Source organism: Panthera tigris, chromosome C1 (genome assembly GCF_018350195.1).
Source record: "Panthera tigris isolate Pti1 chromosome C1, P.tigris_Pti1_mat1.1, whole genome shotgun sequence".
NCBI lineage: Eukaryota > Metazoa > Chordata > Mammalia > Carnivora > Felidae > Panthera > Panthera tigris.
This window is the reverse complement of record NC_056667.1, coordinates 158,132,893-158,151,282: the sequence shown is the minus strand read 5'-3', so window position 1 is coordinate 158,151,282 and position 18,390 is coordinate 158,132,893. Positions and strand designations below refer to the sequence as shown.

Here is an 18,390-nt window from a genome sequence, read left to right as displayed (position 1 = left end):
ACACACACACACACACACAATACAAACACAATATATCAATAATAAACTAAATAGCTAAAATGTAATATCTTCTTTGTGGAAAAGCATTAAAAATAATTTTTACTGATAATTATAATTTTATTTCTATCTGGCATCTGTCATTGTGTAATGATTCTTAAAATCTTTTCAGAATTCTTTAACGTAGAGCATACAAGCACTCAATTATATGAATGTCTTTGGCACATCACTGCAACACATTGGAATAAAACTAGGAACACTAGCCTTGAGTTTTTTCTAGGTTACCAATCAATTCTTACCATTGCTAAATGCTACACTCAGAGAGAGAGTCCAACACTAAGATCAACCCTTGGTCATAACATAAAGTAGCCTGCCTTTCCATTAAGTAGCTGAAATAAAAGTGGGTTAATTTTCCCATTCAGCCTTTCAGCCTGAAACTTCATGTCAAGAATAATGCATTAAGACAGAGGATTCTTGTGTGGTGCACTCTGTTTACAAAGATAGGTACTCATGCTGGTGGAAAAGGAATCCCAAGTCTGTTTTCTGAGGTCTTAAGATTCTTTTTAATATGTCTCCTTTACCAAGTGAAAAGAAAATTCAACTTCTGCTTTGCATGTCAAGATATAAAAAGATGTAAAGTATTTTCCCCCCAAAGTTATTGACATGTGAATCCAGAACGTGAGTACAGTTAAGTCAGTGATCTTGTACAGTGATTTAGCAAACAGGCTGGACACCTTGATAATTCCTGATATTAATTCCTGATATTCTTAACACTGAGAGGGAATAGAATCTTGGCTTCCTCAGTATATGCTTCTAAAGCAAAACCCCTGTCTGGTAATGAAAAATGCAAAGTTAATTTACATTTGGTCTGCCTCTGCCTTCCTTGATTTTCTAATTGTGAAAGAAAGCATCCAAGAAGAAACTCTACATATAAAAATTTGAGAAATCAGTTAAGTATTTAATTTCTAGCCTGGTGAGATTCCCATTATGCCAAAGGTTGCTACAAGTGATTACTAGAATTTATATGCTCTAGTATCTAATCTAAATAAAAGAGCTTTACTGCCTCCCCGCTCTCCACGAATTAGTGTTTCATTGAATCTAAGATACCATGTATTTATTAGAAGACATACTGTTATTTAAAAAGAAAAAGCACTGCCAAGTTTAAGTGTAAGATGTAATCAATTTTAAGAGATGTTAAAATGTGAAGAAAATATGTATGCTTTAGAGTCTATGAAACATGTTACTTGCATATTCACTAAGTTATATCCCTAAGGAAGGGAATTTATCTGGTATAGTTCTGGGCATTTAAGTAATTGGAAATACCTCTAATAACCTTAGTGACACAATATGGAGGAAGCCAACATACTCAACGGCCTGATATTAAATGGGATATTACTATTTGGAAGCAGTGAACATGCCATAAAAATACACATGAGAATTGACAAAAATCATTTTAACAGTAAAATATGAATTCCCTTTCTGCTCACCTTCTGTAGTCTTTCTCATATGTAGTTTCAAAGAATCAAAGGCCCAAAGTCCAATGTCTTTTTCAACTTAATCTTTTGATTTCCATTTGAGAAAGTGACATTATTGGTAATAATGCCTCTAACCACTTAAGAAAAATAGATAACTAGTATACTCTAAAAGATTTGTTTTCTTTAATTCAAATATAGTTACAGTTGAAGAAAAATTCAATTTTTTACTTTATGTAATATCCTTTGGAAATGGAAGGTATTTAATTTAGTTTCTACTTAGGTTAGAGAGTCAGTCAAGTACGACACTGAAATATTTATGCTGGAAGGTAGATAACCTAAATTTTAGTATCTTAAGAGTTTGGGGCATATTTATGAAATGGTCCCAAATTTCTATTGGAATAATTTTTTCAGTAAGTTTAGGTTTTAAACTTTGTTTTAAAATTATTTATAGTTGTCAAACATGGGCCTAAAACCATAATTGATTAAAACTTACTTTTCTGAGATCGTCCTAGCTACATTTAGAGAGACTTGTGTTGGCGAGGTACAAAGTTTGCTTGCCAATCTTGGTCTGCGTCCAAAGAGGCATTTACTTAAAGTATAAAAATAGAAATAAGAAAATAACTTGTCATTCATTTTAGGAAGGATAAAACATGCGATTATGGAAAACCTATAGACACAATTTTTTTTTTTCAACGTTTTTTTATTTATTTTTGGGACAGAGAGAGACAGAGCATGAACGGGGGAGGGGCAGAGAGAGAGGGAGACACAGAAGCGGAAACAGGCTCCAGGCTCCGAGCCATCAGCCCAGAGCCTGATGCGGGGCTCGAACTCACGGACCGCGAGATCGTGACCTGGCTGAAGTCGGACGCTTAAACGACTGTGCCACCCAGGCGCCCCCACAATTTTTTAACCTCAGAGAATTGAATGCTATGCTATGGACTTACTTCAGCCATTTCCCCTCACATCTTTTTTTTTTTTTTTTTTTTGAGAGAGAGAGAGAGAGAGAGCGAGCAGGGGAGGGGCAGAGAAAGAGGGAGAGAGAATTTTAAGCAGGCTCTACACTCAGCATGGAGCCTGACACGGGGCTCAATCCTACCACCCTGGGATCATGGCCTGAACAGAAATCAAGAGTTAGATGCTCAACTGATTGAGCCACCCAGGTGCCACCCCTCCCCCACATCTTTAATCTTGACTCAAAGCCCAACAGATCAAAGGTTCAAGATCTATAAAATTTCGTCTAGCATTAAAGATATATTTTATTTTTATTGCTGAAAATGGCTAATTAAGTTCAATTTGTTGAGTAGACAAAATCTTTCACACACGGGATCCATGGGGAAAAGAGGAAATAATAAATATGGGCTTTGCATGCAGAGAAGTTTGAAACTCCTGGAAAGACATCTATATGGAGAAAATTCATCAACTTTGCAGGTCACACTGTTCCTCAAGCAGAGGTCCACTATGATTTTCCTTTTTCCTACTTGATCATATTTTTCCAGGACTGGTGGCCCTGTCTACCTTAAACTCTGGGTAAGGTACATAGGTAACAAAGCCACACACCTGTGAATCTCACTGGCTACACTAACCATTATCCTCCTCCTCCCTCACTCCAAACAACAATCAAACCAAACCTAAACTCTTCTCTGCACGTGAAAAAGGGATCATTTTGTCCTTGCAAAAATTAGTTTGACATGCAGATACAATTATTCATGAGATCAAGAGAACAAGTAATCACTCTGCTTTTCTATTTTTGGACTAGGCCGCATTTGATTTATCCCTGGGGTTTAACTCAGGATGTGAATTGCCCCTTGCTCCAGTTCCAATGCTGCTGACTTATCACAGTCTATGAACATCAGTATTCACAGATACAATAGTAATTTTATTTTCATTAATGACCTACTATTATTATTGAAGTTATATCATATTTCCCTCAAAGACTTAAAATTTTCTTACATTTTAAAATTTAAATATGTTTCAACCATGTAACAGGATATAGATACTTACATGTAGATACTCAATATAGATATTTACATGTAGATTAATACATTTACATGCAGACTGATATATGTAATGGGACATTTATTTTTTCTGGTTGTCTATAACACTTAATCTGAAATAAACATAGATTCTCTGTCTTTGATGTGTTGTACATTCTTTCTCTTAAAAATTATTTTTTATTGTTTATTTTCAGAGAGTGAGAGAGAGTGGGAGAGGGTCAGTGAGAGACGGGGAGAAAGAAAATCTCTGCGCTGATAGCAGGCTACTGACGTGGACTTGAACTCACAAACCATGAGATCATGACCTGAGCCAAAATCAAGAGTCAGACACTTAACTGAATGAGCCACCCAGGTACCCCCATTCTTTCTTTTTAAGATAAACACATGTATTTAATATATAATTTGCAACAAAAGCCAAGGTGAACTGTAATTTTCATTTTTAGCTTTGACAATATAAAAATTAAAATATATATTTCATAAGGTAAAAAATTTTCCAGCCAATTATACTCAAAATAAACCAAATAATATCAGTTTGGCACCACTCTACCAATCTGTTAATAATTGATATCTATGAATGTGTTTTACGATCAACATTCAAAGTGTCATTTTTCATGGAATAAAAAATAGGATTTTTTTTCAGGAGGTAGGAGATGATCATAATAGGAAGGGCTTTGAAGAATTATCAGAATCAGTGCCTTGAACAAAGCAAGTACTGAATATTTAGCTACTATACTGAAATTGAACCATGATTCTTTTTAACACCAGTCCCTTCAACTAATTAGGGCGATTAGTTTCCCTTATTTAGTAGTAATGATGCATCTCATAGTAAATAAAGAATCTTTAAAGTAAATATTAATTTAAAGGGATATTCTGAAAGAAATAAGCAAGTACCAAGAAGAAATAGGAATGAGCAATGAAAGTTGTATAAGTAAAATACCGATTACTTGGTATTTAGGCATTTAAAAAGTGGAAGTGAATATTATTTATACCTCTAGACTTTTATCAAAAATCATTTTTCATTTTAAATGTCCTTTTATCTAAAGTAACAACTGCTTTGACTGAAGCAAAAATTAAAGTGCTAATCCATGCATTTCTGGCCTTTCAAATTTAATTGGGTGACAAATGATTGCATTATCTAGTTCTAATTGCTTAAAAGGCATGTGATAGATCAGCTGCACAACCAGAGACATCTTACTCTGACATTGCTTCATTTGGTTCAAGCATCACTTTTGCTGAAAGAGAAGAAAAGAAAAACACAACTCAGTATTTTATCTGTAGTAATGTTCCTAACAGGAATTCCTGATTGGTAAATATACTTAAGCAGTTTTTGAATGACAGGCAATATACTAAAGGCTTAATTGCTAAGACTTCAATCACATTCAATCACTCCAGTAGACTATCTTCTTAATATTTAGGACAAAATGGTGATGAAACATTTTTTTTTTTAAAGTAATAAATCATTTACCCTTTGGATCAAACACTAGCACTCTGCCATTCTGTCTATATTTTGGTACCTAAAATAGAAGCAGAAATTAAAACTAGCATTATCATTATTATTTTCATTTGAGGTATTTGAAGTAATTTATGTAGACTTTATATAAACATTTCTATTATCTATGCTAAAATGTAATTTTACACTGAAGTCAATTATTCAAAAACTATATAAACTGATGGTAAAAGAGATCTAAAGTATCCTAAAAAATAGTTTATATATGGTCTTATCTTTACAGCATCTGTCTTGATAATTCCTGCAAAAAAAAAAAAACCCAAAATATTAAAACTTCCTAAGTCTTTAAACACTATACAAATTTAGAATATAAATAAAACAATGCAGAATTCTGTCAGAAGGGTATTAAATATTGTGTGTGTGTGTGTGTGTGTGTGTGTGTGTGTGTGTGAATTTATTTAGCAGTGTTACTTCCATCCTAACTGAAAAACCTCTTTCTTTTGGATTATGAAATTGGGTTAAAAAAAAGTCTAGAGAAATTAACCCTTCCCCTTCTCCACATTTCATCTTGGAGTTTATGTAAAAAGAGCTATAGGAATAATATTGCACGTTAGAAAACTGATGTATTAAATAAGCCTCTAATTCTGTTACTGTTTTGGTTTTACATAACTTGGACTCTAGATCCAGATCCAAATACAATCAACAGCAGGTTAAGGACTCCCTTTTCCTACTGAGCTGACCCTAGAAATCATAAATTCAGCTTGGCTCATGTTTACAACACCACTTTTCTCCCCTACTTTAACAAAATAAAACAATATATAAACCAAACTATCCGCCACATTCCAATTCATCCGTGTTATGAAAAACGCCTTCATAGAGTGTATTTAAGCCAGAATAAGAGATTTTTCCATGGTATTTGAAGATAAGAGTATTTTAAATAAAATATTATTTCAACAAATACATTTAGAAATTAACCTTTGATTTTATCCAAAAAGATACATTTAAAAATACAATTCTTACCTTTTAAGTTCCCCTATGTATTTATTAGTACTTAGGTTTTCTCTGTTAATGTTTAGCTTTCTTAGGTTACCTTAAATAAATTTTCCTATAACTTAGCCCTTTACATATTTGAATAAATTTAATTTTGACTGTAAAGAGAAAAACCAACTTTTAAGTGTTTTTGTTTTTGCTTTAAGTATGAGAGAGGGCACACTTAAATTTTTCATAAATAACAATTCACTTGCCCTCTCCTTCCCCAACACTTGTTGTCCCTACATCCCAAGCAAGACTTGAAAAAATTGGTAGTAGTAGTATCCACTAAGGATTTCTGGAATACAAAATTCAGGGCCAAAACTGTGGACAACAAAAGAGAACTGCTATTTTATATTGAGTTTTTCTCTTTATAAATCTGTCCGCCTCAAAATGATTTTCACTCTGTGCTGATCTGCACCCTGGAATAAAGCATTAGTACATAAACTTCTGCCTCAGGCTTTGTTTTCTGGGGAATTCTGATCAAGTCACACATTGTATATATATTATCCACCTGATTATCCCTCTGAGAAACTTAAAGACAGCTAAAGTCTATCAGAAAAGCAAGGCATCTTTTTGGGACAAAGAGTTGTAGAAGACCAAACTCTAGCATAAATGCCCTACTTCTCTAGGGCAATAGAGTTCAAAAGCTGAAACAATGCAATAAGGAACCAAGTAAGGCCTTTGCAGAAGAAATCCAAGATATTCTGTCCAGAGAAGTACTTTCTATTGATTTCCACAATCCTGTGGAAACCCATATATCTGGATAGACATCTTCTTTACATTTACAGCCTTTCTCTCCAGATTGCTACATTCTACTCTTTACCTGAATGAAACATCAGTGCATACAATTCTCCCCTTTTCACCTGGTAAAAGAAAAGTTTAGGATGCGCAGATCCCAGCCCTTGATGGAAACCCAGGCTCTGCTAGGTCTGGATTTATCATTATCTAGGAAATGTCCATTTAATTTCCTTTCATAAAATTGAACTCTATGGGGTGGAGGGCAGTACAGAGTAATAGTTGAGAGTTGGGGTTCTTTAGTGAAAGAGACTGGATTCACAGCCCAATTCTACCACTTCTCATGTAAGCTTTCAGTAGGTTACTTAATTTCTTTAGGCCTTGGTTCCTCCATGTGTAAAACAGGAATCACAGTGGTGCCAACTTCATTGGACCATTGTATAGATTTAATAGGATTATTTGGTAAAGTGTTTAGCATAGCACCTGGCACATAGGAGGGATGCTGTACAAACAACTTGATGTTTTATCTAAAGGAAAAACTGCAAAGATGTCCTATGGGGCTGGTTAAGATTGCTTAGGGAAACAAAGAGAAGGTTTTACTGTGACTGAGACAAGCAGACTAGCTCTGAGGACTTTTAATTAATTAATTTTAAAAAAATCACCAAAGCCTCAAAGTAATGATACTTGCTTAGAAAGATCACTGACTCCAGGGAAAAAGAGTCATTGAGAACACAGGTAGAGTTAAAGCAGTGGCTTAAACTGAGCTGAAAGAGGTCCAGCCATTGTAGAAATAATATGTATTTTTCAAATAATAATTGGTATGCAAAAGGTATCTCTGAAAGGAAATGCTTTCAGAAAAGAAACACAATAATGGCTGACTCTGAGGAGGAAAAAGAGATGGTTGCAGGACTGGGGTGGGAGGGAGATTTTTATTTTATGCCCATTTGTATCTCTTGAACTTTGAACAAAATAAACGTATATCTATTTTTTAAAAAGCAATTCAAAAAATTTACAACACCATTTTTACCTCTGTTTATCCACCTCTTACAGGCATGTAAGCTGTATGTTGGCCTTGTGCCACTTCAATTCTCTTCTCCACCCAGTGGCCCCTAGTCAAATTGAGGTCATAATATCCAGAAAGAATGGTATATACATGCACACTTTATATATTAATTTCTATTGTATATGGTTAATGTTAACATCACAACATTCAGTTAATTAGCCTTTGAGTCTTTACCAAGTATACCCTCTGGCTTTTGGAACATGGGCAGACTCTTCTGATGTCTTTCAATAGTCCCAGTGGTAAAGAGAACAACACAGTTATGACAGTTCCCAATTTCCATGTCTATTCCATGTCCCAATATTCAATATCTATTTATAATAAATATTTGCTGAATACCTATTATGTGTCTTAGCACAAACATGTCTGTGATAAGTTCTGGGAATACAAGAGAAGCTAAGAGAAGCTCAGAATTTTATAGGGGAAACAAGTACTAAGTTTTCTATATATAGGACAGACCAAGATTCAAAGTACTGAATTAAATGCTTCCCGCTAAGGTAATTTTCCATATTGCCCAAACAGGATCAATCAAATCCCTTCTTTTGAGCTCACAGATGGGAAGTTACCCAAGGAGAGTCAGCAGGCAATGGAGACATAATTGGAAAGACAAAGGAAGAGAGAGTCTAGTCAACAGAACTGTACCCAAACAACTTTCCAGTTCCAGAATCCAGTTCTGAGGAATGTCCTCCAGGTTTGCTATATTCCCCCAGGTATCATGATTTCTACCAGCATCCCTAGAATATGGTATTGTACTACCTGCTATGGGAAGCAAGAGTCAGGCTTCACAATGAATGTGACATTTCATTAGTCAAGTAGGCAGTAAACAGAATGGGAAGAATAGTTAAGCAGTGTCTTAGAAAATGGAAACAGATGAAGTTGGATATATATGTGGGAACAAACTTTAAAAGTCATTAATTACCATGTGCTAAGGATTTTGGGTTTTAATCAGTAGGCAATGGAAAGCAAACAAAAGCGTTGAAGCATCATCATATGACTAGAACTATCTTACCCCCCTGTGGAGGGTAAACTTGAGAGAGAAGGAGGTGGGGGAAACCATTTAAAAGGCTACTGAAATCATTTAGAGAAGGGGCTGGCAAACTACAGCCTTTGGGCCAAATATGACTCATTGCCTACTTTTATAAATGAAATTTTATTGGAACAGACATGCTTATTTGTACAATGTCAATGGCAGCTTTCAGGATACAATGGCAAAGCTGAATGGTTTCAACAAAGACTGTATGGCCCACAAAGCCTACAATGCATATTATCTGGCCCTTTACAGAAGAAATTTGCCAAATCCTAGTTCAGAGGAAAAAAAGAGGATGTACAAAGCCACTTGGGAACAAAAGAGAGGTAAAACTGAGGGTCACTAGGCATAGAAGTGAGGGAGAAGAAAAGAAGTTGATGATTCTAGTATGGATAACTAAGATGTGGGTACCAGAGGAGAAACATTCTGGGGAGGGGGAGGGGGGATAATGAGTTTATTTGGGGAAAATTCTGAGTTGGAGATGTCTGTAGGTCATCTAAAATCAAGTGGCATTCCATTCTGTTAAAGAGAGTTAGAACTTAAGAGAAAAGATGATGTATGGGATAGCTGTGAAAAAGTGGGAATGGATGGCCTGGCCCATGTAGAATAAGACTAGGCCAAGGATAGAATCCTGGGAAATACCAACATTTAAGAGGCAGGTGGGGGGTGCTTGGGTGGCTCAGTCAGTTAAGTGTCTAACTTCAGCTCAGATCGTGATCTCACTGTTTGTGAGTTCATGCCCCGCAGAGGGTTCTGTGCTGACAGCTCAGAGCCTGGAGCCTACTTTGGATTCTGTATCTCCCTCTCTCTCCGCCTCTCCCCCACTCACACTCTCTCTCTCTCTCTCTCTCTCTCTCAAAACAAACAAACAAACAAAAAAAAAACATTAAAAATTTTTTAAAAAAAGAAAGAAAAAATACTGAATGACTAATATAGAAAGATGGGTAGTCAAAAGATGGCTAATCAAAAGATAAATGTATCCAGTTAAGTAAATATATAAAATGTACATGACAAAGTGATTTATAAAGACATAATTATGTGATTAGGTATGTTCAAAACTATTTATTTTGTAAATGAAAATGTACTTTACGGGTCAGGGTGGGGGTCATCATGGGCTCATTTCTAAAAGAAAGGGCTTAGTTCTTGGCTTTTTAGCTGTATTGGTCTGGACTCTTGGTTGCAAGTTACAAAAACCATGTTCAAGTTAGCTTAGGCAAAAGAAGAAAAGTGTTGGCTCATAGAATCCAAGAGTTGAGTTAAATATCCAAGCTGTGTGGAAGTAGGAATTGTGGATACAGCTATGTTCAAGGAGGGGCATGGGGGTTTGCCCTTGTTCATTTCAGCTTCTCCCTGCAGGTGAGCTCCCTGTCTCTCATGAATACAGATTTTCTACACATGGTACAACACACGAGTTTTATATGATATGATTGTAGCATTTATGGAAAAACGGACTCTCTCAATAAAAACTCCAGTCAAAGACTCAGTTGGTTCAGCTAGTTTTTTGGACTACCTGAAATGGAACTGAAAAACTCAAGCACCTCATAAACTGGTGCCCAAAGAATATTTGTTGAATAGGAAGGAACAAAGCAAAAGAAAAGAAAGTATTAAACTAGAGCTTTGCGATCCAATATGGTAGCCACTAGACATATGTGGCTGTTGAACACCTGAAATGTGATTGGTTCAATTTAAGATATGTACACCAGGTTATAGACTTAGTGCTAAGAAAAAAAAAACTTAAAACATCTCATTCCCTTACTCCTCCAGGTAAGTGTTCACTAACCAGCAGCCAATAGGGTGGGCCAAAAAGGTTTTATTTGGATTCTGTAGGTTTCAAAAAACCTTTTATAAAATGAGTTACCAGCATTCAAAATTCACATTTCACAAAATTCTCATTTTAGGTTTCTCTTGTAATACTGGAAGACACACACACACACACACACACACACACTTTCCTCCATTCCATTTGCGCAATTATCTTTTCCTTTTGGGCTATTTGTTTTTATATGCCACCTAGAATTCTAATATGCAAAGGATAAATTAAGAAATAGATAGCCACATGCTCAGGCCCTGCTACTGTGATGGAGACAGCTGATTAAGCACCATCCTCTATCCTAGAGGAGACTAGTACGGACACAATGGGATTCAAGGACAATCTTCATTGCATAGCTTCAAATGTATATAAAAATGGTTTTAATGATCATCTATCATTTACATTCATATTTAAAAGTGACTACGTACATATTTTATATCTTTCCTTTACAGCATAATGTAGAGCTCGGAGCCCAGACTCTGGAGTCAGATTGCTTATGCTCAAATCTCAGCAAATTGTGTGAACCTGAGCCAGTTCCTTAACCTCTCTAGGATTCACTTCCCTCAACTGTAAAATGAGGACTAAATACTACCTGTCTCATAGAGTTATATGAGGATTAATATAAATAGCTTATAATAAATAATAGCACCTATCTCCTACTGTAATTATAACTACTACAACTCTTCCTCCTCCTATTACCATTATTACTACCTACCACCTAGCAAGGACAGTGCTGAAGGTAAATTCGAAGAAAGCCAGTTCTAAGCGCTTTCAATTTGAGACTGGATTGAGCAAAGAAGGAGGAGAAAACATTGAACATTTAGCTCAAATGGTGGTGGCGAGGGGAGGGGGTAGGAAGCTCCGGAATTCTGTAGTGCAGTGGAATCCCTACAAAGGTGTTGGAATTCTCCTCTGTAAAAATCTTTGTTTTCTTGAGAGTAAAAAAAAAAAATTAAGGTGGATTTGGGGATCACTGGATTTGGTTTTAAGAGAATGAAACAAAAGACACTTCCAGTGTCTTTTTCAGATATATTTAAAAAAAAAAAAAAGGGGGGGGGGCGCCTGGGTGGCTCAGTCGGTTAAGCGTCCGACTTCAGCTTAGGTCACGATCTCGCGGTCCGCGAGTTCGAGCCCCGCGTCGGGCTCTGGGCTGATGGCTCAGAGCCTGGAGCTTGCTTCCGATTCTGTGTCTCCCTCTCTCTCTGCCCCTCCCCCGTTCATGCTGTGTCTCTCTCTGTCTCAAAAATAAACGTTAAAAAAAAAAAAAAACAAAAAACAACTTCCAGGAGTCTCTTGGGGATAAGAACAAATTGGTGCAATTCACCTATGCCCTCTGGGAAGTCAAACAACAAATTTATAATTATTCCACGTGCTGATTTAAGTGTCATTGGGGCACAGTGCAGAGTAGTTTTCATAATCAAAGGCCACACATCTTGATTTTGGAAATCTCAAGTCCATTTCATTACCTCATAGAAGGCTGAAGACTGGACCTTAGAAGTGATTCACTGTCCAAGCCCCTCATTTTACATAAGATGAAAACAAGGTCTAGGGAGGTTCAACAATTTGTCCAAATTCCAGAAGAATTTTTTATGGCCGGGCAAGTTGTGTCTAGTAATGACTCTTAAGTACAGTCAGTGAATGCTGGCTCCTACTGGCCATTAAGCGGTTTCCCAAATAACAAGTAAAAAGAAAAAAACAAGTAAAAGAAAAAAAGGTGTTTTTTGTTTTGTTTTTTTTTTTAAAGGGGGTGAGAGGCGCGAGGATCAAATGGAGTAGCTGGAAGTTCTGCGATGCAACAAGGCCATTTGCATGGTTTTTTTGGAGGGGAGGGGAGCAGTTGGTGCACGCGAATGGGCAGGTCAGAGAATGGTGGTGTAGACCGCCTGTTAGAACTGCCCAGTTATCATTCACACCCATGTAGACACAAATACTATATCTCTTCCTGAGTGCCGGACTACAGACAAAGGAGGAAGCCAAGTGCGAGGTGCCCCACCAGCCTGGCGGATCCTACCTTTTCGAGCGCCGCCTCGGCAGCCGTGGAGCCCCAGAGCCCGAACCTGGAGGGGGCAGAGAAGTTGACGTGTTCAGGAGCGGCGCCTGGGGGAGCGGGAGGCCAGGGCTGGGTCGAGCTGCACGCGAGGGTGGGAAGAGGGCACTCGTGGTGCCTCTTACCTGCCCGTGGTTCTTTCACACCGCCCTTCCTCAGGGCGGATACCGAAGGCCAGCCCAGCTCGGGGTTCGCGCGGTGTTCTGAGCTGGGAGCTGTACACACGGCGTCGCCATGGAGACGAGACCGCGCGCTGGCTGAGCCCTGGTTGCGGCTCAGGGAAGCGGAAGGAGAGGGGCGAGGGCGGGACGAGCTGAGGGAGCCACTGAGGGCCAGGAAGGAGGCGGGCCGCACCCGGGGAGCTGTGGAGGGAGCGGGCCGGGGAAGGTGGGACAGGACGGGACCCCGCGAGGCCTGCGAGGCCAGGCTGAGGAAGCTGAGCCAGTCCAGGACCGGGTAGAGGGGCAGAGCGAACATAGGGCGGGGCTGAGGGGCAGGGCGGGGGCGGGACGTGGGCGGAGCAGGCTCTGGGAATCACAAAGGAGGCGGGGCGAGAAACCCGGGTTATCGAGAGCCCAGCGGTTGCGTCGCGCTGCGAATAGGATGCATGCAATCTCGAACACACGTCCGGACGTGCACTCGTTACTTTGAGAAGTGAAGAAAGGAGCGAGATTGGAATGTCGTTGTCCATAACTGAACCTGTTCTTGGCGGGGAGAGGGAAAAGTGAGGGTGGGGATAAAAGAAGTCTTGAGTTGGGAGAAAGGGTTATCTCCAGATGTGGATGAACAAATGTCGCCTGCAGGATTTGGTCTCCAACCTGAGGTCGCCCAAGAAAATGAGTTTCCTGGGGGTCTTGATTCCCCAGAAATCAGATTCGAGTGATTAGAACAGAGACCCTCTTCTCACAGCAGCGGAGGCCACGTCCTGGGATGTGAAATTGAGCTTGGCCAATGGGAGGTTTTACAGCTTAAATAACTGCTTTGGTCACAAAAGGGGGTGGGGGAGCATTTCTATTAGAAAATTCTAATTGTGCCTCAAGCTTGGCTTCCAGGAAAGAATTGGTTGCTTTTCTCCATTTGGGATCGGGAAGTCTCTAGGATCGATTTGTTGCTATGCGACAGGTTTTGAAGGATGACCGTTTTTTTGGAATCAAATCTGGATTCGAATTTCACTAAGTAGCCACAATATATGGAGTATAATCCCTATTTAACTTCTGGGGTTAGGTGCCTTCTTGGGAATGTGTACTTTGGTAGATGATACTGTGCTTCAAATAACAAAGTATATACTACTCTGACATGTAGAAGATGCTTTAAAAGCGGTAAATTTTATCATCAATATCATAATAGAACCAGTTAAATGGACCATTTCAGGAACCAAGAATATATAGAGATTTGGTTATCTTTAAGTTATCCTAATCGTCTGTCCACATTCAATATCCTTGGATTCCTAGATGGAGGGGAGGAGGCAAAGGAAAAAAGTCAGAATGTAAGTTGTGTGTGTGTGTGTGTTTTTTTTTTTTTTTTAATAAAAAAATGAGTCCCAGACAAATGCATACCCAGTTTGATCCGGACATAGAAAACCACTATCTCCACTATTATAGGAACACCGTTACATAGCTGATGTCTTAAATTTGAAGACTTTTCATTCAATCAAGACAAAGGGAAATTCATTTTATTGTTCAATGCCTTTGAAACATTAGTTTTGATGAATTTGTTTAGTATTGATAAAAAAGTAACATCTGATTGGCTATTTCCATTATCCCACTCCAAAGAAATGTAAGGAAACCTCAAATTCAACTAAACTTCCTCTTCCTACCCTTCTTTCCCTCAACAGAAGAGCTCAAGTCCATTTGTAGAATGCAGTGTTTTCAATATGTATTTTTCCCGAAAGAAGGGGCAAAAATGGTTTAATGACCTTGGTCGTTAAATTTTCTCCACGTGGGGGAGTGGTTAGACAGCTCTGGCTTCCACCTTCGGCCTGAAGGTCTTCAAGTGCAAAATGGGGATAATAACACTACTTGCCCTGGTAGCTCAGAATATGAAATGAGAGAAAAGTCCCTGATACAGTCTGGCACATGACCATTGATCAATAACTCTTAGCTATTATTACTTCTACTGTAATATTATATATATGAATAAAAGTACCTATTTCCAGGATAGCTGTGAAATGATTAAAGATCATTTAGGTAAAGTGCCTGTTTGAACCAATGATAGTTATCTTATTTCTCTCTGATGAAAAAAATATCACATTTCATCTTTGAGTAACTTTAGGAGTAATTCACCTCCCTTTATAACCTTTGTGCAAAAGTTATTATTGGTGTAATACTCAAAAGTAGAGCACAATTTAGTTCTGGCTCCTGAATTTAGGTCACTGAATAAATTACCCAAAGTATCTATGTAGTGAGGATTTGTTCTAACAAAGTGAAGGGGCAAAGCCAAGTACTCATACAGATACTGAATTACCCCACAACAACTATCTCTTATTAAACTCCATGATTTTTAATGGATAAATTTTTAATACAGATCTGAATGCTAGCAGAACATCATAAAAATGTTTAACATTTGGTGTTTTTTTGATTACAAAAAAGTAATACGTGTTCATGATAGAAAATTTGCAACATACAGAGAAACACAAAGAAAAAATAAAAACCATTTCAGTCAGTAACTTCTTTTTTCCTTCTAGTCTTTTCATGTGCATATATTTATAAAGTTTGTATTACATGTTGTATACATGGTTAGCATCTCTTTTTGCTTAACATTCTCTCCAATGTCTTAACACTTCCCCAATGTCTTTAAAAAGTCTTCAAAACATTGTTAATGGCCATATGTTATATAATATGTATAAACCACAATTTATTCATAATTTAGTCAATCAGTCTCCAATATGGAAATTTCCAACTTTTCTCCTGTAATTCTTTCTTTCAAGAACATTTATTGAGTGCTTACTGTATATTAGGCACTATCCAACCGTAAAACTAAAGTAGTGGGCAGTAATTATGAAAATAAGGTTTTGATGAACATCTTTGTAAGTAAATCTTTGATAGCATCTTTCATTCTTAGACTAAATTCCTAGGACGATGAAAACAGAACTTCAAAAAGCATTTTCCCAGCTTCAAAGGCAGACTTAAGAAATAAAATTCTGAACTGTAAAATATTAACTTTTTGGAAAATTACCAACAACAGAATTAATATTTATTTTGTGCAAAGTGTGAACTTACCCAGGAGATGCTTTCTCCTTAGTGAGTGTGAAACATCAAGGGTATTTGAAGTGTATTGACTTTGGCTTTTACCTCTAATTCTTTCCAGGATTTGCAGGTTTTCACAATAGGGTGAGATTGTTTGAAGTATATGCAAATTGCCCTACTTCCTCCCTTCACAGTTAACCTGTTAACTATTTTATTTCCAGCTTTCCTCTTGTAAACATAAGGCTTTTCTACATTTCTTTCATTTACTTTCCTGTGTGAAACATTTTGTATCTTCACGGTTTTTAACCTGAAGGCAGATTTCTTTCTTCTAAACCCAAGTTATAGAATGTACTATATTGTATATAAGACACTAGACCCAACACATCCCGTAGTTAATTTTGGTCAAGAAGCATCACGTAAATTAACCAGTGTATTTAGGGCATTTCATAATACAGATTAAAAGCAATAACCACTCCCCAACACACATACACATACACACACACATAAAAACACACATACACATCCCTTACTGTTCTCTGACAATTAAATGTTCATATATAAGGTTGAACCACATGAAGTGACAATTTGTGGATTAAAAACGATCAGATAATGACCTTCATATGGCCATTGGTTCCATCTATGTAATATTTCATTAACTAGTTTATAATTTGTTCAGCCTTCTCCAAATATTGAACTTCCTGGTTATCATACTGAGGATATCCTTTATTATTGCACAAGAATTGTGTTTATTTGACTTTTATAAATACTGGAATCTAGTCAGGAGAGTGCCATAAAATGTTTGTCTGTTATTGCAGAGACAGCAGAGGGAGCCTGGAGCCAAAACATTATTTTAGGCCTCATGTAAATGATGATTGTCTTCCGATTCTTGATGTGTAGATGAATTTAAATACTAGTATGTATATACATGAAAGAGCAATTTAAAAAAGAGTTGGTTGTACTTAATCACTTTTTTTAAAGTTTATTTATTTTGAGAAAGAGAGCAGGAGGGGCAGAGAGAAAAGGAAAGATAGGGAGTCCCAAGCGGGCTCTGCAAAGAGCTCGAACTCATGACATGAGCAGAAACCAAGAGTTGGATACTTAACTGACTGAGCCACCCAGGTGCCCCAATAACCACTTTAAAAGATGGGCAGGGGAAGGTTGGTTGCCTGTCAGGCTAGACCTCATCAGGGTTCACACTGGAATCCCATTGCTTTCTGCTCTGCTCTGAGTGTTGCTGGAGCTTGCACACTGCCACCCTGACATATCTGTTCTCCACAATTTTTCCCTTTCAATCCATGATTAGATCACCCATGTCTGTGAGGATTATGTCATGATTATTTCATCAGAGCCTGAAAATATGTTACCATCTCCAACTGTATGTCTTAATTTAAAGTGATTGTAGTTTAGTTGATTGCTTCCTCCAGACATGTAAAAAGGCACTTTGATCCTGTCCTCAATCATATCCTTCTAGAAAGATTTCTTTTTTTTTTTTTTTTAACATTTATTTTTGAGACAGAGAAAGACAGAGCATGAATGGGGGAGGATCAGAGAGAGGGAGACACAGAATCTGAAACAGGCTCCAGGCTCTGAGCTGTCAGCACAGAGCCCGATGCGGGGCTCGAACTCACGGAGCGCGAGATCATGACCTGAGCCGAAGTCGGCCGCTTAACCGACTGAGCCACCCAGGCGCCCCTAGAAAGATTTCTAATAAATTACCAGTCCTTTTACAAAGCAGGACATTTCGTTAATGTTAATTAAAGGCATTGTCTCTTGCTGACCTATCTTCAACCATCTTTATCCTCTGTCCGATCTTTTGTTAATTCTCTCCCCCATGGTGTTATAAAGGGGTCCCCAAGGTAGTTGGTGATGTCACCACTATTCTTCACTGTAGATAGTCTAGGGACTCTTCCAAGTCCCTAAGGTAACATGACTCCTTAAATATAGAGATAAGATGGAGAAGAACTTCTCTATTGTAAAATCTAACAGAAATACACAGAACATAGAATCAGTTTGCTCTGGCAAGGTGTTCTAAGGGGAGAGGTGCTAAGAAGAAATTCTTCTGCCATGTTAATAACATACAGAATAAAAAGAATTTCCTTGGGGGAAATTAATTTGTTAAACTGATAGGTTTTTTTTTGTTTGTTTGCTTGTTTGTTTGTTTTGCTTAATGTAGGACACCTTGGGGTTTTAATATGCTAATGTGGTTTGTCAGTCTCTCAGAGGGAGATTTTAAATGTACAGCTTTTCTCAAAGTATTTGACAAGGGAATTTCACTTCTTTTCTTAGCGCCATTTGGGAACTCTTGGATCACTAGATACTTCCTCTGTGATTTGAAAATAACTCCAAGTGAGAAAAATCGCCTGCCCCACCTCAACTTTTTTTTTTTTTTTTTAAATAGGATCCATGCCAAATGTGGAGCTTGAACTCACAGCCCTGAGGTCAAGAGTTGTATGCTCCACCATCTAAATCAGCCAGGAGCCCCTTATCTCTCTGCGATTTAATCCGGAATCAGCTAATATAAAAACTGTAATGGAAAAAACAAACAAATGTGGGAATTTTAACCAACTATATATTAAAATGA

At 37.7% G+C, this 18,390-nt stretch overlaps 1 protein-coding gene across 5 annotated transcripts in view; it reads right to left on the bottom strand.

Annotated features, from left to right (window-relative positions):
* Window positions 1-13,693, bottom strand: part of ERICH2 (glutamate rich 2) — a 37,396-nt gene extending 23,703 nt beyond the window's left edge. Inside the window, exons 1-6 of one of the 5 annotated variants that reach the window (XM_042994664.1) lie at window positions 13,443-13,693; window positions 12,750-13,323; window positions 12,589-12,634; window positions 4,932-4,980; window positions 4,662-4,698; window positions 1,966-2,061 (exon numbers count right to left, since the gene is read on the bottom strand). In XM_042994664.1, coding sequence (XP_042850598.1) covers window positions 1,966-2,061; window positions 4,662-4,698; window positions 4,932-4,980; window positions 12,589-12,634; window positions 12,750-13,315 — 794 coding nt within the window. In that variant the 5' untranslated portion in view covers window positions 13,316-13,323; window positions 13,443-13,693. Of the gene's footprint in view, window positions 1-1,965; window positions 2,062-4,661; window positions 4,699-4,931; window positions 4,981-12,588; window positions 12,635-12,749; window positions 13,329-13,442 lie in introns of those variants that run through there. The other 4 variants (XM_015541665.2, XM_042994663.1, XM_042994665.1 and 1 more) reach the window with 4 other exon arrangements.
* Window positions 13,694-18,390: the final 4,697 nt, after the last annotated feature.